The 25696-nt window shown below is 41.7% G+C and overlaps 3 protein-coding genes, 1 long non-coding RNA gene and 1 pseudogene across 4 annotated transcripts in view; 1 reads left to right on the forward strand and 4 right to left on the reverse strand.

The window, feature by feature from the left end:
- The window catches only part of LOC106571704 (uncharacterized), a 23499-nt gene extending 14499 nt beyond the window's left edge, over positions 1 to 9000 (forward strand). Inside the window, exon 4 of the mRNA XM_014145187.2 lies at positions 8760 to 9000. Within this exon, the coding sequence (XP_014000662.1) occupies positions 8760 to 8836 (77 nt within the window). The 3' untranslated portion in view covers positions 8837 to 9000. The remainder of the gene's footprint in view (positions 1 to 8759) is intronic.
- On the reverse strand, positions 5808 to 8191 carry adf1 (Transcription factor Adf-1). The gene is given in 2 exon segments (NM_001146419.1): positions 5808 to 7042; positions 8006 to 8191. Coding segments are annotated over 2 exon segments (600 nt in total). The 5' UTR covers positions 8139 to 8191; the 3' UTR covers positions 5808 to 6575.
- On the reverse strand, positions 8985 to 16648 carry heatr4 (HEAT repeat containing 4). The gene is made up of 17 exons (XM_045714858.2): positions 16183 to 16648; positions 15140 to 15920; positions 14758 to 14945; positions 14504 to 14662; positions 14228 to 14431; positions 13876 to 14019; positions 11916 to 12092; positions 11503 to 11672; positions 11246 to 11350; positions 11002 to 11120; positions 10735 to 10915; positions 10496 to 10565; positions 10131 to 10320; positions 9840 to 9918; positions 9598 to 9751; positions 9359 to 9420; positions 8985 to 9113 (listed from the first exon to the last, which is right to left on the reverse strand). Exons 2-17 carry the CDS (start codon positions 15901 to 15903, stop codon positions 8985 to 8987), a joined length of 2895 nt encoding a protein of 964 aa, XP_045570814.1. The 5' UTR covers positions 15904 to 15920; positions 16183 to 16648.
- Positions 16649 to 16944: 296 nt separating this feature from the next.
- On the reverse strand, positions 16945 to 20799 carry LOC123741655 (transmembrane protein 151B pseudogene; annotated as a pseudogene).
- Positions 20800 to 21212: 413 nt separating this feature from the next.
- On the reverse strand, positions 21213 to 24741 carry LOC145864384 (uncharacterized). Its single transcript, XR_014382950.1, has 2 exons — positions 23476 to 24741; positions 21213 to 21392 (listed from the first exon to the last, which is right to left on the reverse strand). It is a non-coding gene; the product is annotated as an uncharacterized LOC145864384 (long non-coding RNA).
- Positions 24742 to 25696: the final 955 nt, after the last annotated feature.

Below are 25696 nucleotides of genomic sequence, written 5' to 3' on the forward strand. Positions count from 1 at the left end.
GAAGTCTTCACAAAAGCAGTCTTAACTAGTGTATGTGGGTGTTAAAGCTGGAATCCTTAAAAGCCCCATGCAGTTTTTGTAATTTTATTTTTAAATCACCACTGTATGTTGAATAGATCAGTGTTAATTTAATGAAAACTCATGTTTAATTTATTTCCCTGAGCCTCCTTTGGTGTTTGAAATGTTCAGGCTGATCTTGTGGGTGTTAGGAAATGAGAAGATATTTATATACATAGATTGGCTGATAGGATGGTCTAGAGCCCTTACCCATATGAACAGTCATTGGTCTATTATAATCAGATCGCATTGTGACTTGTGGGCCAAAAGGTCTATCCTACTGGAAAAGGCTGAAATTCCAGACAATTTCTTCAAAGGACTCTTGTACAAAAAGGGCATTATCACAATTTCAGTGTTATATCGACCTCACAGTGGTGGGAAAAGTACCCAATAGACATACTTGAGTAAAAGTAAAGATACTTTAAAAGAAAATGACAAGTAAAAATGAAAGTCGCCCAGTACAATACTACTTCAGTAAAAGTCTAAAAGTATTTGGTTTTAAATGTACTTAAGTATCAAAAGTAAATGTAATCGCAAAAAACTACTTTAACAAAATTAAGTACCGTAATTTCCGGACTATTGAGCGCACCTGAATATAAGCCGCACCCACTGAATTTAATTTTTTTATTTTTATTTTGAACATAAATAAGCCGCACTTGTCTATAAGCCGCAGGTGCCTACCGGTACATTGAAACAAATGAACTTTACACAGGCTTTAACGAAACACGGCTTGTAACAAAAATAAATAGGCTTTAACGAAACATGGCTTGTAACAAAAATAAATAGGCTTTAACGAAACACGGCTTGTAACAAAAAATGTAAAATTAGCAGTAAACAGTAGCCTACCAAGAAAGTCATTGGTCACTATCTTCCTCCTCCTGTGCACTGAAACCACTGAAGTCATCTCCTATATTAGCCGCGTCATTGTTTAAGCCGTGAGGTTCAAAGCGTGGGAAAAAAGTTGCGGCTTATAGTCCGGAAATTACGGTATACTTTTCTAATTCCTTTAATTAAGCAAACCAGACGGCATGATATTAGTTTTTTTTTTATTATTTTTTTTACAGATAGCCAGGAGCACACTTCAACACTCAGACATCCTTTACAAACGAAGCATTTGTGTTTAGTGAGTCTGCCAGATCAGAGGCAGTAGGGATGACCGGGATGTTCTCTTGATAAGTGCATGAATTAGACAATTTTCCTGTCCTGCTAAGCATTCAAAATGTAATTAGTACTTTTGGGTGTCAGGGAACATGTAAGGAGTAAAAAGTACATTATTTTCTTTAGGAATGTAGTGGAGTAAAAGTAAAAGTTGTCAAATACAAATAAAGTACAGATACCCCCAAAAACTACTTAAGAGGTACTTTAAAGTATTTTTACTTAAGTACTTTACACCACTGCGACCTCAATGTGGAAATGTCATTAATAAAAATGGGGAAATCACGTTAGCAGAACTGCCGCTTTAATGGTGAAACTGCCACATCAGTTTCACCCCCCAACCTACCCCCGGGGACGACATTCCACGGGCGATAGAACAGCAGATCATTTCAGCAATAAGGCCCGAGGAGGTGTGATATATGGCCAATATACCACAGCTAAGGGATGATCTTATGCACAACTCAATGCAGAGTGCCTGGATACAGCCCTTAGCCATGGTATATTGGCCATATACAACAAACCCCAGAGGTGCCTTATTGCTATTAGAAACTGGATACCAACGTAATTAGAGCAGTAAAAATGCATACAGTTGAAGTCGGAAGTTTACATACACGTTGGCCAAATACATTTCAACTCAGTTTTTCACAATTTCTGATATTTAATCCTAGTAAAAATTCCTGTTTTAGGATCACCACTTTATTTTAAGAATGTGAAATGTCAGAATAATAGTAGAGAGTGATTTATTTCAGCTTTAATTTCTTTCATCACATTCCCAGTGGGTCAGAAGTTTACATTCACTGAATTAGTATTTGGTAGCATTGCCTTTAAATTGTTTAACTTGAGTCAAACGTTTCAGGTAGCCTTCCACAAGCTTCCCACAATAAATTGGGTGAATTTTGGCCCATTCCTCCTGACAGAGCTGGTGTAACTGAGCCAGGTTTGTAGGCCTCCTTGCTCGCACAAGCTTTTTCAGGTCTGCCCATACATTTTCTTTAGGATTGAGGTCAGGGCTTTGTGATGGCGACTCCAATACCTTGACTTTGTTGTCCTTAAGGCATTTTGCCACAACTTTGGATGTATGCTTGGGGTTATTGTCCATTTGGAAGACCCATTTGCGACCAAGCTTTAACTTCCTGACTGATGTCTTGAGATGTTCCTTCAATATATCCACATAATTTTCCATCCTCATGACGCCATGTATTTTGTGAAGTGCACCAGTCCCTCCTGCAGCAAACACCCCCACAACATGATGCTGCCACCCCGTGCTTCACGGTCGGGATGGTGTTCTTCGGCTTGCAAGCATCCCCCTTTTTCCTCCAAACATAACGATGGTCATTATGGCCAAACAGTTCTATTTTTGTTTCATCAGACCATAGGACATTTCTCCAAAAAGTATGATCTTTGTCCCCATGTGCAGTTGCAAACCATAGTCTGGCTTTTTTAATGGAGATTTTGGAGCAGTGGCATCTTCCTTGCTGAGCGGCCTTTCAGGTTATGTCGATATAGGACTCGTTTTACTGTGGATATAGATACTTTTGTACCTGTTTCCTCCAGCATCTTCACAAGGTCCTTTGCTGCTGTTCTGGGATTGATTTGCACTTTTCGCACCAAAGTACGTTCATCTCTAGGAGACAGAACGCATCTCCTTCCTGAGCGGTATGACGGCTGCGTGGTCCCATGGTGTTTATACTTGCGTACTATTGTTTGTACAGATGAACATGGTACCTTCAGGCGTTTGGAAATTGCTCCCAAGGATGAACCAGACTTGTGGAGGTCTTGGCTGATTTCTTTTGATTTTTCCCATGTCAAGCAAGGAGGCACTGAGTTTGAAGGTAGGCCTTGAAATACATCCACAGATACATCTCCAATTTACTCAAATGGTGTCAATCAGATGCTTCTAAAGCCATGACATTTTCTGGAATTTTCCAAGCTGTTTAAAGGCACAGTCAACTTAGTGTATGTAAACTTCTGATCCACTAGAATTGTGATACAGTGAAATAATCTGTAAACAATTGTTGGAAAAATTACTTGTCATGCACAAAGTAGATGTCCTAACCGACTTGCCAAAACTATAGTTTGTTAACAAGAAATTTGTGGAGTGGTTTAAAAACAAGTTTTAATGACTCCAGTCTAAGTGTATGTAAACGACTTCAGCTGTATGTGTGTATGCATAGAGTACCAGTCAAATGTTTGGACACCTACTCATTCAGTGTTTTTTCTTTATTTTTTTACTATTTCCTACATTGTATAATTATAGTGAAGACATCAAAACTATTAAATGTAGTAACCAAAAAAGTGTTAAACAGATTCTTCAAAGTAGCCACCCTTTGCCTTAATGACAGTTTTGTACACTTGCAATTCTCTCAACCAGCTTCACCTGGAATGCTTTTCCAACAGTCTTGAAGGAGTTCCCACATATGCTGAGCACTTGTTGGTTGCTTTTCCTTCACTCTGCGGTCTAACTCATCCCAAACCATCTCAATTGGGTTGAGGTCGGGTGATTGTGGAGGCCAGGTCATATGATGCAGCACTCCATCACTCTTCTTCTTGGTCCAATAATCATTACACAGCCTGGAGGTGTGTTGGGTCATTGTCTTGATGACAAAAAATGATAGTCCTACTAAGCGCAAACTAGATGGATGGGTTATCACTGCAGAATGCTGTAGTAGCCATGCTGGTTAAGTGTGCCTTGAATTCTAAATAAATCAGTGTCACCAGAAAAGCACCATCACACCCCCACCTCCATGCGTCACGGTGGGAACCACACAGCTGCAGATCATCCGTTCACCTACTCTGCATCTCACACGGTTGGAACCAAAAATCTCAAATTTGGACTCATCAGACCAAAGGACAGATTTCCACCAGTCTAATGTCCATTGCTTGTATTTCTTGGCCCAAGCAATTCTCTTCTTATTATTGGTGTCCTTTAGTGGTTTCTTTGCAGCAATTCGACCATGAAGACCTGATTCACACAGTCTCTTCTGAACAGTTGATGTTGAGAGGGTCTGTTACTTGGACATTTATTTGGGCTGCAGTTAACTCTAAGAACTTAACCTCTGTGGCGGTCCATCATAGCGCTTGATGGTTTTTGCGACTGCACCTGAAGAAGCATTCAAAGTTAATGTCTTAAAGTAATGATGGACTGTTGTTTTTCTTTGCTTATTTGAGCTGTTCTTGCCATAATATGGACTTAGCCCTATTTGGTAAAAGACCATCTTCTGTATTCCCCTCCTACACAACTGATTGGCTCAACCACATTAAGAAATTCCACAAATTAACTTAAGGCACACCTGTTAATTGAAATGCATTCTAGGTGACCACCTCATGAACCTTGTTGATTGAAGGCTAGGAGCGTGCAAAGCTGGCAAAGGGTGGCTACTTTGAAGAATCTTAAATATAAAATATTTTTTTTACTTTTTTTTGGTTACTACATGAATCCCTGTGTTATTTCATATTTTGTCTTCATTATTATTATTACTATACAATAGAGGAAATAGTCAAATAAAGAAAAACCCTAGAATGAGTAGGTGTCCAAACTTTTGACTGGTACTGTACATATACATTGCACAAGAATGATATTTCTGGATTTTAAGACATTTTTCTTTTTAGTCAACCCAATATTTTATGACTCTAAACCCACCGGGGATTTGAACCAGCAAACCTTTGTTTACTGGCACAACACTCTTAACCCCTAGGCTGCCAGACTGTATATTGTGTGGTGTGCAAAACACAAATGGAACGATATTGAGAACAGAGGGATGGTGAGATGTGTAGAAAAATTGACAGAAGGAAAACATTCTCATATCTTATGGATCAGGCAAGTGGAACAAGTGCCAGTCTTTGAAACCAAATATTAGTTTAAATTAGCACAGCAGGGAAGAGAAACATCCCATTGTTTGACATTGCTTGTGTCAAACAATTTTTCAAACAGGCACTAACTAGTTAGCGTCAATGGAAAAGTCATGGGGGCCACACTCATAAAAGTTGGAACTAAGAGTATTTTGATATGACATTTAAGTACAACTGGAGCCAGCATAATTATCCTTTAAACAACTAATTCGCAGTGACATGATTAGTACCTAGTTTTGATTTGCAAAAGGCTATGTGGAACATGACATGCTCTGCTGTGGCAGTGGATCAAAACCATTACTGCTTATTCATTTGCAGGTAGTTAAAAGTTAGTAAAATGCTTAATGACTACGAGGATTAAAATACTCCAAGAGCTGAAGTTACGTGGTGGCTGAATGCCCTCAAAACACTTGCCTTTATTTTGTCAGTTACCTGTAGCATATGGGCAATTGCACATTGATGCGGACACTCCAATTTTTCACTTTATAATGCGTGTGATACAAAAAAACAATGATTGCAAAGTTAAACCACAACTCTATGCACAAGGACTACTTAATGTCCACTGAAAATGTTACAAAAACGCATGTAACAGAATGACAGCACAGTCATTCTCTTAATGTTTTTGTAACATTCAGTGGAAATTGTTATGTTTAATGATTTTTATTTGACAGACATAAGTTAAAATTGCATACATAACTTGCTTGACATACAGAATCAACACCATAGTGAAATGAATAGAGCTGAGTGAAGTGGGGCAGCATTTAACCACAACTTTTATTAAGCTCAAAAACATTCTAAAATGTATGAATGAAATAGCCAACTTCAAAAGACAAAATATAAAATTGTCAAGAGCAACTATTGCACTAGCATGGAGAACATTTACTCAACTTCTTATTTTTACAACCAGACTAGAGTATTACAGGAGCAAACAAAATGCATACCTGTATGCATAGCTGCGGGAAGTAGGGGCGCTGAAGCACCCCCTAAAATAATAAAAGTAGTGCACTGGGCCTTTACTAGTCCTGTATTAGAGGTCTTATTTTTCTGCAAGCCCTCACCCCCAAACATCATCCCTTGGCTATGCCTGTATGAATGTGACTAGAGGGTAAGGTGACACTAAACAGACCAACATTGTTAGAATATTTTTTCCAAATAAAATTCTAAGTAACAAACCATCTCCATGTGTTCATATATATAATACATGTATAAAGGGTCTTCGCTAAGAGCAGCCCTCTCCACAAATATTAGGAGAAAGAAAACATTTTAAACAAAAAAAAAATGTTTCTAGCTTAGTCCGGTTAATAACTACAGCCCCTTCCTGTCTATCACTACCACACTGAAATATCACCAGTGGGCTCAAACTTGGAAGGTTTGTGTGTGTGTGTGGGAGGGGTTCCAAAGAAGCACTCTTGGACACTTTCTCAAGGTAACTAAATTAAAATTGATAAAATGTATTTCCAACAAAATGTTCTGTCCTAAGAAAGTCCCAACTCGTTGATACAAAATATATTAGGCTAGTCGGTGTCCTCAAATTCAGCATCGTGGAGAAGTTGGTGAAATTTCAGCTTAATTGCACACTTTTTCCTGTAAGGTAACCGCTTGAGGTGAGGGAGTAGGCTCATGAAAAACATCTCATCCTCATTGTCTCCTTGTCCAGCTGTTTGCCAGGAATCTTTCCATGTCATCTCATGCAAGTTGTTGTCCAAAGGTGGTGACATCTTGGTATCAACCACACTTCCATCTAGATCAATCAGGACGTCAGAGGTGCTAGTTGTCTCATCTTTTCCATCATCAAACTCCTCTGTGCTATTGCTGCCGCCGGTTCCTCTACCTCGCTGTATGTATGGGATCAGAAATGCCATTAACTCACTATATCTCCATTTTTTTAGGGCCTTCCCCGTGGCACCACGGATCCGATCTGCTTTCACTTTCCTTGTGAACACATCCCTCAGGTTTCGCCATTTCTTTCGGGCATCTTCCTCTGGAACATAAAAAGAGGATATCCAAGTTGACAGTAGTCTCTGTTCTGTTTTTAAACTTTCCCTTATGGCTATACCAGTGCTTTATGCATGGTCATTTGGATGAGCCATGTGTTTCCACAAACGTAGTCTTCCAATTTGTTCACCACCTAGTCTAAGTATTTGGTTAGTTGAAACAACAGTATTTTGTTCAGCCCAACTGCAACCTTACACATAGGCCCAGGTCTAGCTTGGATATGGGCTAAAGCTTAGGGATGGTGTAGGACTAACCACGGAAATTCATAAACAGAGCTGGGATGCGTAAAAGCCCCCGTTTCTATAGTGTAGAATTGTCACTGGATAAAATGGCTTGCACTGCTCTAGCTAAGAGTCTTACTCCAATGTTGACATATTGTTAAATCATTGGATTATATTCTTATACTAACACTGACCTAATCATCGTTAAACTGCTGGTGTAGCAGCCAACATTTTTGTTTGCGAAACACTGGTGGTGCAAATCACGAGTGCCCACTCAACTGGTTCACCTCAGGTAGAAAGTTAATGAGTTAGCCAACCTTAACTAGTAAACAAACCGTGACACACTGCCCCCTGTGGTTAGCTAACTTTACACGGTATATTGACCAAGGAAATCAGCATTACTAATCAATCAACAACGTAGCCAACTATTCTAATGCAATTAACAAAACAATAAAGAGCGATGGACAGTTAAGGGTCGCAAACAATAAACTAACCAGGCAAAGCAGTAGCTAGCTAGCATAGACCTGGAAGTTAAACCCAGTGTGAACGACGTTCGCTAGAAAATATAGCAAGCTAATCTATACAATAGTCAGATATGTCAAACTTAATAACTAACGTTAGCGAAGAACAAGTTTAGCTAGCAACGTTAAAATTGTTACTCATTACTCACGTTAACTTAGCTAGCCAAAATGTATGCTAATGTTCTTAGCTAGTTAATCAGACCATACCTTTCAGTCCCAATTGTTTACCCACAGCTTTCCATGCATCCGATTTTTTTATCGGGTCTCTATATGAAGTCAAAGTTGAGTTATATAATTCTGGGTAGTTTGAAACCGCTGATATGATTCTTTCTGCAGCCATCCCAAGACTAGCTAGTTGTCTAGCTAACCAGGGGCAGGTAGCCAGACCACTGTGAAGCCAGCAAGAATAACTAAGCACTTCCGGGTCGGGGTCACGGATTTTTGGAATCCTTTAGAATGAGTCCTGTCCATGCACAATAATCGATGGGCTATATACTATATTAAAATCTAGAGTTTACACACCGAGAGTCGTTGCTTCTATTATTGTGGCCCTTAATCTGTGGAATACCGGTCAGACGCGAATAGAACAAACATATTGCACGCGTACATTATTTAAATGTTACTAGACAAGTCAGTTAAGAACAAATTGTTATTTTCAATGACGGCCTAGGAACAGTGGGTTAACTACCTTGTTCAGGGGTAGAACGACAGATTTGTACCTTGTCAGTTCGGGGATTTGAACGCTCTAACCACTGGCTACGCTGCTGCCCAAATTGTGTTGCAGTCTTTGTGGTGTCCATTCTACTAAGGATCACTATACTGTATATCCTCCAGTCTACATACACAAGCTCATCACAATTATTTGTGTGGCCCTGTAATGTGCAATATGCATGTTCCAATATGCATATCAGAGTCATCTAACCTACAGTATTTCCCACATATATGTTGTTCTCTCTTTCAGAACAATGGTGTAGCTCCGCTCCTGGCCTGGGTGACAGGCGGAACAACTGCAAACAGGTTCTGCAGTGGAGGAGCTAGCAGCACAGCTCCATCAATAACATCACTACCTGACAGTAAATCAACCCCTTCACAATCCCTTACAACTACATAATCCCCCAGTACTACTAAAGCAAACATACATTTCTTAGTCAACAAATACTGTATTTATTTTATGCGGTCATGGTTATTAAATATTATCTTCATTTTCTTGGAGTGCTGAAGTTTCTCCACTGCCACATGGAGTGTTGATGATCTTGATAGGCAGATGAGAGGATTTGTTTACAGGGCTTGATTCAAACGTGCATTTAGAGGAAGACTACAGAGAAAGGGGGAGTTCTGTTAATTTACAACATCCACCTTAATGGTTTGTTTTTATCCTGGTTATGATTTTACTCATGTCATATTTGTAAAATACATATTTGTTTTGTAAGTAATTGCTTGTATTAATAGTAGCTGTTCGTTTTATATAATAAATCAATTTAGCTTAAAATAAAGTGTACATTTCAAACTGGTTTGTTCTCTAGTTCTGCAACAAGACGAGGAACTCAGGACAGGCAATACCTGAGTCACAGAGGAATCTGAGGAGTGAGTCGGCCTTACTGTGGAAGGGCAATGTTTCATTCCTAGAAAAAGACAATGCCCACAATGGTTTCATGTTACCTTCCTCAAATTATATTCGTCACAGTCAACAAACTGCATATACTGTAACTGCGGGAAATAAGACGGCTCTAATTCACTGCACATCAATAAATAAATTAGATATTAAACTCAGCTTAACACCGTAGTAGTCCGTCACTCACTGTTGTAGCGTTCCTGCAGCAGCTGTGATATTGGTGTAGTGTCCGGCTGGCTCTCATTTACCAGATACTTCCTCTGTTGCTGGTACATGTCCTCCAGCTTCTCCAACAACAGCACTTTGTCTGTGATAATGCTCTTGGTGCATAGCCTCTGAACCTGCAAACCAGGATGACGGAACTGATGGCCCTCAGTTTGCAACAAAAACACAAGTGCCTTTCCATGGCTAACCTTGAAACACATTTACCTGATCTTTGATTTTGTGGACCATGCCCCTGTCTCCTTCAATACTGTAGCCATAGTTTTTCAGGAGCCCCTGTATATGCCTTGTAGACAAATATATATATATTTTAATGTTATGGACATGGATACATGGATAAACACTCATACCGGTAAAACTAACAGATGTGGCATGACATTATATCCCACTGGGCAAACACTGATTAAATCAACTTTGTGACGTGGCACCAACGTGGAATAGACATTGAATTGATGTCTGTGCCCAGTGGGATGGATTTTGATCTGAACTCTGACTCACCTATGGACCTGGGGGTGGGGTTCCAGTACAAACCGCTCCTGTAGGAGGTGCTGCAGCTCTGGTCCCTTCACTTTAAGGATCTTTAGGGCCTTGCAGGCGGCGATGCGTACCTGGGGTTTCTCCTCATGATGTAACGCCCAGAGGAGGTGGTCCTGGAGGGTGGGCGTGAGGCAGCCTATCTTCCCTAAAGCTAACAAACAATTGCAGTGCCTCGACACGTTCACACATCTGCTTTATGACACTAGACTTATATTGTGTATTTAGATACACTATCACAGAAAGTTGCATATCTAGTGCAGTTGCAGCTTCACACTGTCATTACAAAATCCACTCTGTTGGCCAGTGGTCATCACCATGCTGCTTACCAATGATTGCAACAACTTTAACCTCCCATGCTGGGTCATTCTGCGTCAGCTGAATCAGCCGATCCAAGACCTAAAACCAAAAAGTAAAGACGAGGAATTCTTTCACCTGAAGTCCATCATCTATCTATATTGAAGTGATATTGCCAAAGAAGACGTGGTTTATTGGATATATTGGCATGAGTACGAAATCGAGACAAACATTGTCTGCAAACTGCTGCCTCTCCTCAACCCTTTCTCACCATGCTGTAGTTCATAATTAGAGCTGCAGCAGTCAGACAGGCCTGTTTCCTCACAGCCACAAAGTTGTCATCGAAACATTTCAGGAAGGGTGGCAGCAGCTTGGCGGTCATGATCTGCAGATGAGCTATGAGGATGAGAGCCTCCACCCTCCAGGAGGCGGGACCTTCCTCTAGCTTCATTCTGAAACAGCCAATGGGTGAGGTTTTAGGAAGAGTGAGATGCTCTCTAATCAGCTCATTAGTGATCACCAAATGCCAGTCTGGTACCTCAGCTCGTTGTGCACATCTCTTCCCATTCCTAGTTTCCCCAGGGCCTGGGCTGCAGCCTGCTTTACGTTACCACTCCAGTCATTCCACATCAGGTAGATCAACTTGTTTGCTAGGTCCTACAAAATATAATTTCTAATGAGTACATAATCACATATCAATATCATAATTTTGGTTTGATTTGAGACACCAAATAAATCACAGAATTAGGAACGCAAGAAATCTATGAGATTGCAAGAGACACCTTATTAATTGGTCCTTTCAATTGGGAGATAGTGTTGCAAGCCAAGAGTCTGGTCCTCCAGTTGGCACAATTCAACTCCTCAGCCAGCAGAGAGCGAACTAGCGTCTAAAGAAAAATGTTAAGCCCAGAAAAAGGACATTTCAGATATCGTGGATTTGCGATTAAACAGAAAAACACAGGCTAAAAGTGCTTGCCCTAATGACTGGGTATATCATTTAGTTGAAGCAATTTAAGGGGAACAAATTTGAGTTACGCACTGTCTTGCTACTGATGCTGGCAAGTAGAGCGGCTGACTGTTCATTATCTGTGTGAACCTCACTGACGAAGTGCTGGGAGAGAAGTCTCTGAATGACTGGCCAACTGTGATCCCCCTCCACGGCCAGGCACTGTGCTGCCACCCAGCTGTCTGCACCTACACCTGCAGAGTCTGACACAAAACACTACGCCATTCATTTGATGTCAGTGAAATGCAATTCATCCTGAATAATAAACCCATACCCAAGTTATTTACTTAAAGTATTGGCGTTACATTTACAGTTTATATTCCGCTCAGATGTGAGTATTCACACAGACAATATGGGTCTTGGTGTTAGAACATAGTTGCACCTCATGTCTTTCCCTAAGGTATATGTCGTTACAATGTACTCAAATCAATACAACCTGACCTAACCTTGATGTAGTGCATTGCGGAGAATAACGCGGGCTCGGGAGTCTGGCGTCCCCATGGCGTACTGGCACACTGCTGCTGCCATCTGAACTCTCTTCACAGGGTCGTCCAGAGCCAGGAGAAGAAGAGGCTGGAGCTCCTGGGGAACTGGCTGGATGTCCCACACACGGCCATACTGACCTGGGGGGAGTTTCCCAAAAACAAGTGCTATGTATGTTTTGTCTTTGTCCACTATATGTGTACATACAGTTGAAGTTGGAAGTTTACATACACTTAGGTTGGAGTAATTAAAACTCGTTTTTCAACCACTCCACAAATTTCTCGTTAACAAACTATAGTTTTGGCAAGTCGGTTAGGACATCTACTTTGTGCATGACCCATGTCATTTTTCCAAAAATAGTTTAGACAGATTATTTCACTTATAATTCACTGTATCACAACTCCAGTGGGTCAGAAGTTTACATACACTAAGTTGACTGTGCCTTTAAACAGCTTGGAAAATTCCAGAAAATGATGTAATGGCTTTAGAAGCTTCTGACAGGCTAATTGACATAATTCCAGTCAATTGGAGATGTACCTGTGGATGTATTTCAAGGCCTACCTTCAAACTCAGTGCCTCTTTGCTTGACCTAATGGGGGGAAAAAAAATCAAAAGAAATCAGCAAAGACCCCAGAAAAAGAATTGTAAACCTCCACAAGTCTGGTTCATCCTTGGGAGCAATTTTCAAACGCCTGAAGGTACCACGTTCATCTGTACAAACAATAGTACACAAGTATAAACACCATGGGACCACGCAGCCGTCATACCGCTCAGGAAGGAGACGCGTTCTGTCTCCTAAAGTTGAACGTACTTTGGTGCGAAAAGTGCAAATCAATCCCAGAACAACAGCAAAGGACCTTGTGAAGATGCTGGAGGAAACAGGTACAAAAGTATCTATATCCACAGTAAAATGAGTCCTATATCGACATAACCTGAAAGGCCGCTCAGCAAGGAAGATGCCACTGCTCCAAAACCGCCATAAAAAAGCCAGACTACGGTTTGCAACTGCACATGGGGACAAAGATCATACTTTTTGGAGAAATGTCCTCTGGTCTGATGAAACAAAAATATAACTGTTTGGCCATAATGACCACTGTTATGTTTGGAGGAGAAAGGGGGAGGCTTGCAAGCCGAAGAACACCATCCCAACCGTGAAGCACGGGGGTGGCAGCATCATGTTCTGGGGGTGCTTTGCTGCAGGAGGGACTGGTGCACTTCTCAAAATAGATGACATCATGAGGAGAAAAATTATGTAGATATATTGAAGCAACATCCCAAGACATCAGTAAGGAAGTTAAAGCTTGGTCGCAAATGGGTCTTCCAAATGGACAATGACCCCCAAGCATACTTCAAAGTTGTGGCAAAATGGCTTAAGGACAACAAAGTCAAGGTATTGGAGTGGCCATCACAAAGCCCTGACCTCAATCCCATAGAAAATGTGTGGGCAGAACTGAAAAAGTGTGTGCGAGCAACGAGGCCTGCAAACCTGACTCAGTTACACCAGCTCTGTCAGGAGGAATGGGCCAAAATTCACCCAATTTATTGTGGGAAGCTTGTGGAAGGCTACCTGAAACGTTTGAACAAAAGTTAAACAATTTAAAGGCAATGCTACCAAATACTAATTGAGTGTATGTAAACTTCTGACCAACTGGGAATGTAATGAAAGAAATAAAAGCTGAAAGAAATAATTCTCTCTACTATTATTCTGACATTTCACATTCTTAAAATAAAGTGGTGATCCTAACTGACCTAACACAGAGAATTTTTACTAGGATTAAATGTCAGGAATTGTGAAAAACGGAGTTTAAATGTAGTTGGCTAAGGTGTACGTAAACTTCCGACTTCAACTGTACTCACACACAATTACCAAAACAATTTGAAAAAGATGAGTTGAGAGATATGACACAATCTATTACATCTCACCTGCATCTGTGGGATGTTGCTTTTCCCTCGGTCTGTTCACTGCCCCTGATGCACAAGTGGCTATAGCTGACAGGCGAACGTGGTAGTGAAGGTCTTCAAGGGCCCTCTTCAGCCCTTCAATAGTCACACTCTGCCAGGTGATCTCTAGAACAGGAAGGAACAGCCTCCTCAGGTTAAAGACAAACTTGAAGTAGTTTTAATGAAGTGCTTGTCTTCCGTAACAATATACAGTAACTTTGGAGTATATCCGGGCATGCTGTAGTGTAATGATGTGAAATAAATTAGGCTTAACAGCACAGTGATATTGACAAATGCTTAGAGAACATCAATATTTAATGACAAGGAGACCTACTGATCTTCCAGGCACTCCTCCATCCCTCCACTGCATAACGTAAGGAGGAGAGCTCAGCCATAGGGTTGTAGTGGGGTTGCTGTCTGGGCACCTCTGTGTCCTTCCCGCTGTAGTCAGGAGGTCTCAGACCCACCTCTGTGGCGTAGTCAGCAGTGGTAGGCAGGTCCACCCACCGCCAAGTACCTTTCTCCACCCGTCGCATTCCTACCCAATGGAATTTGAATTAGTAAAACCATGCTATAACAGAGGTTGTATTTATTTGGTTAAAGTCCCAACCTTGTGTCTCATTGTGCATGGTTGCTGCTGAAGCCTTCGTCCACTTATCTGGACCACAGGGGAAAAAGTCTTGAAGGTTCTTTTGGTATTCTGAATTGTTGTCCATGATGATGCGATCGTGGTTCCGTGGATCTCGCTGATGTACCTGTTTGGCTATTCCTGCAACATGCAAAGTCAAGGAAATATGATGTAGATCAATAACCAATATAGAAAATATTTTTTCAGTTGCATGTGTATTGAGAGAGAGGGTGTACCAGAAAATAGCTCCTGTTCAAAGTTATTCTCTGTGTGCAAGACATGGCTTCCAGCACGGGGGTTGAGGCTATCCTGAAGATGAGGAGGTTGAGGGGTTTCAATGTGCTTGACTGCTACAGTGTTGGCAGTCTGGTTCATACCCCCAGGCTCATCAGAACATGCAGGGGGAAGAGAGTAGCCCTGCACCCTGCAGCAGGTATGTCAAGTGAAAATAGAGATCAGTGATATAAAACTGAATACAAATTCTGATGGTCTACACATTATAGAAACTCACATAAAACATCAACTTTAGTGCATTGGACACTATTTGTTTGAGGCGTAAAACTGACTGGGGACTCAATAATTCAACATTAAATATTACAAAAGGTTTTGTCTCCTTGCCTGTAGTATACTGGAAGAGGTGTCTCAGCCTTGCTGCTCTGAAGAGCCTGCTGCTTCTCAGTCTGCTTGTGGAGATCTTGGTAGCTGCAGAAATCCTCCTCACACATGGGCTCCTCATTGACTAGATCTGTGGCGCTGGCTGAACCATACTGACTCCTCAGCAGTGACTGCAGCCGAGTCTTATTCTGGCACTGGTTTGGAATCTGTTGACTCACTATCCACTGGGCTGTGGTCTTGGTCAGCTTCTTTAGCACAAACTCATCCCAGTGGCAGCTCTTTAAACGGTCCTCCCTGCCTCCTGTAGATGCTTCCTTGAGACAGTTGTAAACATTAGAAACTCCTCGTAGTCCTGTCCTTTTAAAGGAATCCAAGAGCCCCCCCTGGTGACTAGGGAGTGTAAAGGAGTCTTTGGCAGTCAATGGAGCAAGATGTGATATTTGTAATTCAGGGAGCATAGAGGGAGGGTCTCTGAAACCTCTGTTCTTGGCAGGATCCTGAGATGAAGGATGAAGGGGGATACCTTTCAATGATTTTATCCCTGTGCTCTTTGGCTTGGGACTTGGTGCCAGAGGTCCAGAGGTATTGAAAAGCCAGTGGAAGTCAGCTTGACTGTAAGGTATACCGTCTGACCCCATCTCCCATATAACATCTTTGGAGAAGGTGAGACCGCAGGTGGCATTGTTGAGGAGTTGTCTGTAGAGCTGTTGGCCTTTCAGATTTTGTAGGCGGCCCACCTTTGATTTGGTGCGTTTTATCAAATCCATGTTGCTTAATGAATCCTCTTGGGGAACAAACCATTCATAAAAAAATGTAACAGAAATAAATTGTGTGAAATTCAAAAAGCCTCACATTGCTAAGTTCATATGTTGCTGAGTGGATAAAATACCATAAAAGGATGCATAAAATCTCTTTAAAAGGAATGATAATGTAAATCGCTAGAACATTGTATCTTGAGCCTGCTAATCAGCCCATTTAAATGTATAAGTATAAGATGCATGTTTCAAACCATAACATTTCAAACCATAAAAAGCCTAAACACTTACCTGCATATTTTGTTGTCTGTCCGTATACCTGTTGTAGTAAACAGAATACTAGTTCTAAAAGATATTTATATATATTACATATATAATGTTATCTTCAATTTAGACATAATCCAGGAAGAACCACCTTAAATGCTGCTAACATGTATCAGCTGTTGGCCATTAGTTGTCATGGCAACAAATCAGTTGAGAGTTTGCCAGGGATAGCTTTGTTGCTGTCTTTGTGAATGTAGCAACAATGGAGCAACAACCAACAGATATTTTATGCTTACACAAAACACAGATGATTTTGTTAGATGCCTTTCTTTTTTTTTTTTTACAGTCACTGCCATTTAAAACGGCACTCAAGATACTTAACTAGTTAAATAAAAATTAAAACGGCACAATTTCTTTATTGCTCTCTGTATGCTTTTAAAATGTTGACAATAACTTTGTTCAAACTCCATATTTAATCCAATCAAGTTATTTTGCAATATAATGGTAATTTATAAAGCAAAATTATCTCATCATGATTTCTATTAAAATAATCTGTATCAATAATTTAACTGCTTTGGACTCACAAATAGACTACAATTCATCTTTTGAAACGAACTTTGAGAATTGTTGTAAGTATCTCAACATGCACCCGTGAGAAGATAGGTATGTAGGCTCATGTTAACTTTTGAACATGGCTTGCATTCGTTGTAACAAATTATTGATATTATGAATTTATTATTATTATTAATAATATTATTCAAACTCTCACATAAATAGATGTGTGTAACGAGTGTGCTGAGAGTCAGGAAGCAAGTTCAGGGAGTGAGTGTTTTAATAAATAAAATAAACAATAAACAATAAACATGAAACACAAGCAATGCACCGACATGAAAACAGAGTCAATAACACCTGAGGAAAGAACCAAGGGGCGTGACAGATATAGGGAAGATAATCAAGGAGGTGATGAGTCCAGGTGAGTGTCATGAGGTGCAGGTGCGCGAGACGATGGTGACAGGTTTGCGGGATAATCAGCAGCCTGATGACCTAGAGGCTGGAGAGGGAGTATATGTGACAGTACCCCCTCCCCGACGCGCCGCTCCAGTCGCAGGACACCGTCAAAGGGGACGAACCCGGGGAACAGGAGTGAACCAGTCACCTTTGCAGAGGCGCAGGAAACCTGTCAATCCGGCTGAGATGCAGAAGCAGGGCAGGAGAGAGCATACCTGACGGTACCCCCTCCCCGGCGCATTCAGCTCCAGCCGCAGGATGCCAACCCAAGGGACGATCCCGGGGGATCAGGAGTGGACCGGTGACCCCTGCTGATGCGCGGGAACCTGTCGCCGGCTGGGACGTGGGAAACTGACAGACCAGCTGAGGCCGGGGAGCCTGGTGATCCGGTGAAGACATGAAAGCCCGATGGGCCGGTGGAAGCAGGGGAGCCTGGTGATCCGGTGAAGACATGAAAGCCCGATGGGCCGGTGGAAGCAGGGGAGCCTGGTGATCTGGTGAAGGCATGAAAGCCCGACGAGCAGGCGGAGGCAGGGGAGCCTGGTGATCTGGCTGAGGCATGAAAGCCTCTAGCGGCTCCCAGACCCAACGTCATTCCACCTGACACAAAAAAAAACACTCCCTGATGCTTCCCTTAGGTTAGGTGTTATTCTGTAACGATGTGCGCTGAGAGTCGGGAAGCAAGTTCAGGGAGTGAATGTTTAATTAAATAAACACAACAAGAACCATGAACAACGCACAGACTTAACACTGGAACAGAAACAATTACGCCTGGGAAGGACCCAAAGGGAGTGACATATATAGGGAAGGTAATCGGGGAGGTGGTGGAGTCCAGGTGAGCCTGATGACGTGCAGCTGCACGTAACGATGGTGACAGGTGTGCGCCATAATGAGCAGCCTGGCGACCTAGAGGCCGGAGAGGGAGCACACAGTATGACTTCAATAGTGTTGTTTTTTAACATTTGAAAAGGTACATGTAATATCTGGAATTTTCACAGCAGACCAAAACATTTGAAATCTACTGACTATGCACAGGGAGACAAAACGTCATTCAATTAATGGTGATTCAAGTGTCATAATTCAAGTATCACTAAAAGCAATGCAACATCCAGAGGTCCGAATGGAAAATGATCTTTGTGATTGGAAGAAAGTCAAAAACTCGGTCAGCGACTTAGACATCAGTTTTACAAGAACCTTTGAAATACAGTCAATGCTTACCAATGACAATATAACTTATAAAACATGTTGAACCTTTCATCTATAGTGAATAACACACTTTCAGTGCTGTCAAAAGAACAGTGTCTTTGAATGCTCTTGCACTCTCACAACCTCCTTATTTGGAATATATTGTAACCGAATCAGTCAAATGTCTCTTGGTCCCTCAGAGTGAGGTCTCCAGACAGGTGGACCCCTGGCGGACAAAGTAGCGCCGCAACTCTGTGGTGGAGTCACCACTACCGCAGCACTCGGGCCGGTGCACAATGAGGACGGGGTAGAAGCGTGCATACCGGTAGGTGGAAGACGGAGGCATGAAGTTAGAAGACGGAGGAACAGCTGGAGCTGGTGGTGGCCCACCTCTGTTCAACCTCGCTCTGAAGCTGGCAGCAGTGCTCACAGTCCTGCACCAGCATGCCATAGCTCTGGGCTGGGTGGCTGTCCAGCAGGAAGCAGTTAGAGGACCTGGTATCTTCAGCTGTACCAGTACCAGAGTCTAAAGACGCCAGGTTAATCAGCATAGCCTCTGAGTAGCTGGGGATCAACTGGCGGTTGGAGAGGATGTGCCACTCCAGCTCAGTGCTACCCACTGTATCTACCCGAGGGAGACCTCTCCTGATGGAAACCTCCTCTATTGGAGAGGGGCTGTTGTGGCTGTCCTCCAGCCCAAAGAGCTTCTCAACATGGTAGTGCACAAAGGCTGTACGATACTCTATAAGCACCCTCAGGGGCCAGGACAGCATGAGAAGAGCAGTGAACCAGAACGGCACCTGGGAAGTATACCAGGGCAACCGGTCAGGGTCCACGTAGGCTATCAGATGCTCTTTAAAGTTTACGTTTTTCAGTTGCAACCCTTCTCGAGCCTCCATGTAGTCATCTAAACCCTCAATCTCTGAGAAGAACCTGCCACGTTGGTTGAGGTAATTATTTTCTGGTCCAGCCCCAGCAAAACTGAAGCACTTGGTGAAACAAAGTTTTGTTGCCGGGTGGCTCTCCAGTCCACGTAGATCCCGTGAGACGTCCCGCATACTACAGCGACTGTATTCAAACTCTCCCTCACCCTTGTGTGTGTTGACCTGCTCATGGTAGACCTGGGTGGTGGTGTAGGCTTTTCCGGTCCGGTAGCGGGTCACCTGTCTGGTCCTCAGAACAAAATGGTAACTTATGGCCTTCTACCAAACACACGGACGGGCTTGTCGCATCCTCAATAGGCGCTCATACACGCTATCCACATCAGCCTTACACTGTAGCTCACTGCGAGCCCAGCAGTGCCAACACTCTACCAGGTAGACAACATAGAGCATGAACAGGAAGGCAAGAGGGATGTACACATAGCCACCAGAGCAGGGGCTGTCATGGTAAATCATAGCGCCTCCTCCCATGCCAACCTCCTTGATTGAGGAAAAGGAGGTCAGGGAGGTGACGGATGAGTCGAAGCTGAGTGTCATGACGTTGGCCTCTTTTGGTACAGGGAGGACAGTTGACCCCCCCTCCCTTTTGCACCACCACCCCCTACCTTCCCCCCAATCCACCCTGTGTGTAAAGGGTCGTAAAAACTCTAAAATTCCAGGAGAGTCTCTGGCCACATGGCCCATAGAGAGACACAGGAAATTCTTCCAACTCATAGAATTGGAGAGCCAAGCGACATTTTGTGTTCTGGAGAAGGTATGGAAGATTGGTGAAGAATCCAGCTACGAACTGATCCGCTTGGTACAATTTTGTGATACTCAGAAGAGACAATATAGCCATATTACCATAAAACTGTTTATATAATAGACTCAGCTTAAGACTTGCATCATATGGGTGTATGGAATGTATTAATAAGGATAAAGCTTTTGTAAGACATTGAGATGCTATTGTACTGATGTAATGTGATAGAATTGTATTTCTGTAACCAAATCTAACTCAGTCATAGGCACGCCCCCAGGGACCCATACAGGACCAGGCGTCATTTGACAAGCCTGTTCTATGGGCACTATAAAACACCCCCTGATTTACATTTCTTCAGACCAGGCCTACACTCCGTTGGCTAATAGGTTTTACCTTCCAATTCCTCTACTGAAAGTGAACCATACCACGTGGTTAACTTTTAGAATATCGATACTGCCAGAATAAGAACAAGTCTTTGATATTAATTATTAGTCTGCAGCTAAGTAAATTATATCATTGAACGCGAAGACCAACGAAACAACCATTCGATGACGACATTAATGAATGTCGCTCTGAAAGATCCATTCTAACCGAGAGAGAGAGAGAGAGAGAACGCGGACAAAACTCCCCAACAGAACAGAACTCTCGAACAAGGATCACGACGACACATGAGCGTAAATATATATTGATTGCAATTGTTCCTGAATGAGTGAGCCTTCAATTGTTAATATTAATGAACTCTGTGTAACTTCTCAGTTGACCGTTTATGACCCATTGTTCAACAGGCCGACCTGCCTGTTTAGCCCACAAGGGCACATTCCTCTACCAATCCTTTGTGACGATAATTACTGTTTTGTATGTTTTCTGTTAATTACTTAGTGTAGTAAATAAATGATTTTAAGACAATTGATGTATGGATGATTTTAGTAAAGACTGGGTTCGTGCAGATACAACAATTTACGACGTTTGGAATGAGACTGGACTCGAGGTAAAATACACCATTTAAACCACAAGATAATCGGCCTATACTATAATAGAATATAATATTATAGTACAGGAAAGTTATATTAGGAAAATTATAGCTTTGTAATCTGAATATTCTCCTTGGTGCCCCGATCTCCTAGTTAATTACAATTAAACGATTAATCAGTTTAATCGCGTGATAATAATTACAGGGAGCTAACTGATAAACATATCTTCCGTTTAATGGTACCCCAAAGACACGACATGAGCTTGGTGACTCGGGTGAGCTGGCACCAAGCCACAGCGCCCAGGCAGCTGTACATCGGCAGGGAGAGCAGAAGGCACCGACAGTGGGACTCTGGACACATACAGGCACTCAAGGACTGCTTCGCAGGTGGCTGCTGCAGAAAAAGAGGAGGAAAAAGAGAAACAGTGTGAGAAAAAAGCTTACATACAATACTCTAACTTTGAAAAGATAGATGTGTATGACAAAAGGCTGCATTTAAATAGCTTTTAGCAGTGTGATTAAAAGGAGAACATGGTTTGAAGAACTTACAGAATTCACTAGGGAATCTAATAAAAGTACAACAGTTTATTTACGTTTCTTCTTTCCTGTGTCACTATGTCTGATGAATCAGTTCGATGATATGGCTGTGTTTAAGGCGTGCTGGATCACAATGTAGTCTATTTGATATTTACCTATACAGGTTGAAAGGTTTTTAACGGGGCAGAAAGCAACAGTGCCACATGAATAATAGATCTACAGTACCACATGAAAGAGAATGGTAAAACATGATGAAGAGTGAGTCCACACGCCAATGAGCCTAAAAAATGGCACTGATCCAATTTTGCTGTGGGTAAATTAACATGACAGGGCTGTGCTGAGCGTTTCCAAACTCAGAGTACAGTAAATGAGGTTGGAGCGATAGCATGTAGCTCACGTGAATGTAATTAGGTTAGGCTATGCTGAAATGGGAACAACTGCTAATCACATTAGGTCAATGTACAACTAACATTCCCCCCAAAATCCTCCCTCACAACTGTATTTTCAGTCCCCCTATGTTTCTGCTAACATTTCAAGCATCTTTGCATGGGTTACAGCAAGCATGCACCATGTCCAACAGGGTATGTGTATCCTCAATCCCCCAGTGACTCGTTAAATAATCTATGACCTCAGACGGCTGCTAAAATTAACGTTGACTTTCTATACTAAACTTGACCACAACAGAATCAAACACACAAGTCATCGGATTACACATTCTGTGTGCCCTATATCTGCTGTGTGTCAAGTGAAAAGTTCAGCGCAGCAACCCGTCTTCGAAAGTGCTCACATTTGCAATTCTGACTGCCAACGAAATGTCTCCTCTTCAGCGGAGGCATTCTCACAAAGCTGTTCTATTTTGTTCCAGTACAATGAGTCAGACCTAAGGCAACTGACCAGAAAACATTACAAATAGGCAGGGTTAACTTAGTTATACTTTGTCTTGTTGTATTCAGCTAATTAAGGTCCTTCAGGTGTCTTTAGCTATTCACCCATGAAGATCCATTGACAACATAGTGGAAGTGTCATTGTGGTCTTTTCAGCTCTCAGAATTAGTTTTGCTTCATGCAAGAAACGTCTCATTAACTGATAAGTGCTCAAAGGAAAGCTCTTGGAGCATCCTGGGAGAGGGCAACACAGCATCATAGGTCAAGACCTCTGGGACATGGACATACTGTCGGTTTGAGGTAAAAACAACTTGTTGTAATTTTATGGTCTCTCATAGAAGCTATATTTCACGGTAAGCTGCACACAACCAATTCCCCAGATGGAATAAGTATTATTACAGACTGGAGGTAAAGCTCTCGCATTCCGAGTACACATCATTAAAGGGTACAAAATCCAGGTTCTCAGAATTACTGTATTGAGCCTTGCATACATCTATCATTACTAGGCTCTGTCTTCTATGACTTGTATTTCTTAGGGAAATTACATTGTTTAATGTGTTATACATAACACAGTACTTTTGAATGTAGAATTACATTCATGTAGATATGATGGTAGGGATGGACATCATACAGGCCTCATGCTGCTCTTGGCTATTGCATTTCTGTAAAATCTGAGAAACTATTAAATGAAATAGTATTTTGCTGGTGAATTAATAGTGATTATTAGACTCCAGTGAACAGATAAAGGATGTTGTGGTTACCAATTGCACTCAGCATAGAATTTCTTCCATCTGAGCAGAGGACTGAAATAGACATGACATGAATAGCAACAATCAATATATGATATGGGCTACATGTATAGGCCCACAGATATTGAGTGTGTGCCTTTTATTATGAGACTGCGTGTAGAAGGCTATCTATCATGACATTTTAATTCATAAAAAAGGCAACACCATTATGTGCTTTTTCAGGATGATGCTGTCATTCCTATCATGTAATCTGCATTTAAATGCTTAGCCTTCTGCATTTGAATAAAAATGTTACATTAACTCTCACCTCTTCCATTACATCAATGCTGGCCGGTGCATTGTCTCCATCATTGGGGGTCTTGGGCGCTGTGTCTTCCGCAGTGGTATCAACTTCCAAATTGGGAGAGAACATGCTGCTGTCTGGACTTGATAGCATCAAGTCCAAGCTTCCCGTAGCCAAGCCACCTCTCCTTTCTGGTCCTCAACAGAGCTTCAGATCATCTGGACTGGAGCCAAGGCAAATGGGGATCCCGCTTTAGGAGCTCCCATCGCTTGAACCCGGTGGGCGGGGACAATTTGATCGCAGAGGCTTTGCTAATACAGTCAAACAGAAACCGTAATGTGAAACACCAAAACAAAAGTGATGAAAGTGATACGCTGTCACACATGAGCGCGCAATAAATGGCCTGATCACTGATTGAAAGTCTGATCACTGATCCGATATCTAAAATGAATGGAAAAACATCCTAATGTAGGCTTGCACAGAGAAAGTGCACAGAGAAAGTGATGTCATTTCGCTTTTTACAAGCAGGAAAAAGCTAAGAGAATTTTACATTTCAAAATAATTGATGCGCACCAACGATGTGTGTAGGCTATATGCATCAGCATCTGTAGCCCATTAAAGAAGAAGAAGACGAGCCTGTTCAATTACTACATTACATCACATTAAATACTGTAGGTAAGGCTGAGCAATCCATGACACCACTTGTTGTCTGCAGCCAGATAGCCTCATTCCAAAAAGTGAGATTTTTCCTAAATTATGCACCCACAGTAAATATCTTCAGTAGCTTTGATTGGACTGATCACGTCAACGTCATACTTTCAAAATCTTAGCTAGTGGTCATCATCAAGAATCAAGTCGACAATCTACTGGCAAATCCTTTTCAACCCTTGTCATATGAAGAGAAATAATGAATAGAAATTATAGATCAAATGTATCGGTGCTCATCGGCCATTGAACATAAACATTACACAACAAGTTGGAAATCGCTAATTCAACAATGAGTGGTTTGGAAGGAATCAGTGGCTACCTGCAAGCATTGCAAAGCAATCACAAGCCTGCTATTCAGTGGAGTGGGTGTGTGGTCCCAAGTATGGGTTTAAGAGCTTAAAAGGATAAACATTAAACATTGGCCACGCTGTCAATCCAGCATGACTTCTGCCGCGCTCAAAACAACTGTAAACTCAGAACTGGGAAATCTGATTTTAGTGACTTCAAAACAACTGGGAACTTGAAAAAAATGAGCTCCAACTGGGAAAATAGGTTTTGAAGGTCATCCAACTCTAAATGCAAGTAGAGCTCCGACCTGATGATCACTGACGTCATCATGATTCGACCTTGTTTTTTCAGAGTTCCCAGTAGTCTTGAAAGCACCATAAATCCAGAGAATGCCAGACTTTGATGACAAAGTTTAGTGAGGAAATTTGCCCCCGAAGGACTGCTGCGTCACCTTCCTGCTCAAGTGAGCATAGCACAACAAGATGAGTCCAAAAATGTATTGTATGCTGTTGCATAAATGATGTAATATGCCAGGGAGTCTGTAGCTAAGAAAGTAATACTAAGTGTATGTTGTGTAGTAAGCTGTTAGTAGCCAATGTGCCTCACCCTAATCATTTGGACCCTTTTCCGCTCATAATTCCGCTCATAACAGATACTGCGTTTTGGAAGTGTCAATGGGGGAATGATATTTGGTTTTCATTTGGTACTAATCGGTCAGCAGGTGTCGCTATTTTAAAAGGCAACTTTAAGGGTCATATATTGAGTCATGAAGCAGATAATACAGGGAGATGGATTATACTATTGGTAGATTCAATTCATTGTTGTAAATACTTATGCTACCAATAACAAGTCAAGTAACTGTATTTTATTTAGAAACATTGAGAGGAAAATAATTAAAATGATGTCAAAATTTCCATTGGCAAAAGTAATATGGGGTGGAGATTTTAATACAGTATTACATGATAATGTAGATAGATGGCCTCCTAAGGATAGCAATTATGTTTGTGAGATAAGAAATATATGTCTAAGGTTAGGTGTTCTAGATATTTGGAGACATAAGAACCCAGATAAGATTATGTTTACATGGAGTACCAAAGATTTATGTATACAATCGCGTATTGATTTCTGGCTGAAGATATGGCTGACAAGGTAGATACAGTCTCGATTGAACCGTCGATTTTAACAGACCACAAAGGGTACTCAATAAAGATAAATATGCATGGCTTGTCAACAAAAAAAGTTAGTAAAG

Source organism: Salmo salar, chromosome 01 (assembly GCF_965601325.2).
Source record: "Salmo salar chromosome 01, fSalSal1, whole genome shotgun sequence".
In the NCBI taxonomy this organism is placed as follows: Eukaryota; Metazoa; Chordata; class Actinopteri; order Salmoniformes; family Salmonidae; genus Salmo; species Salmo salar.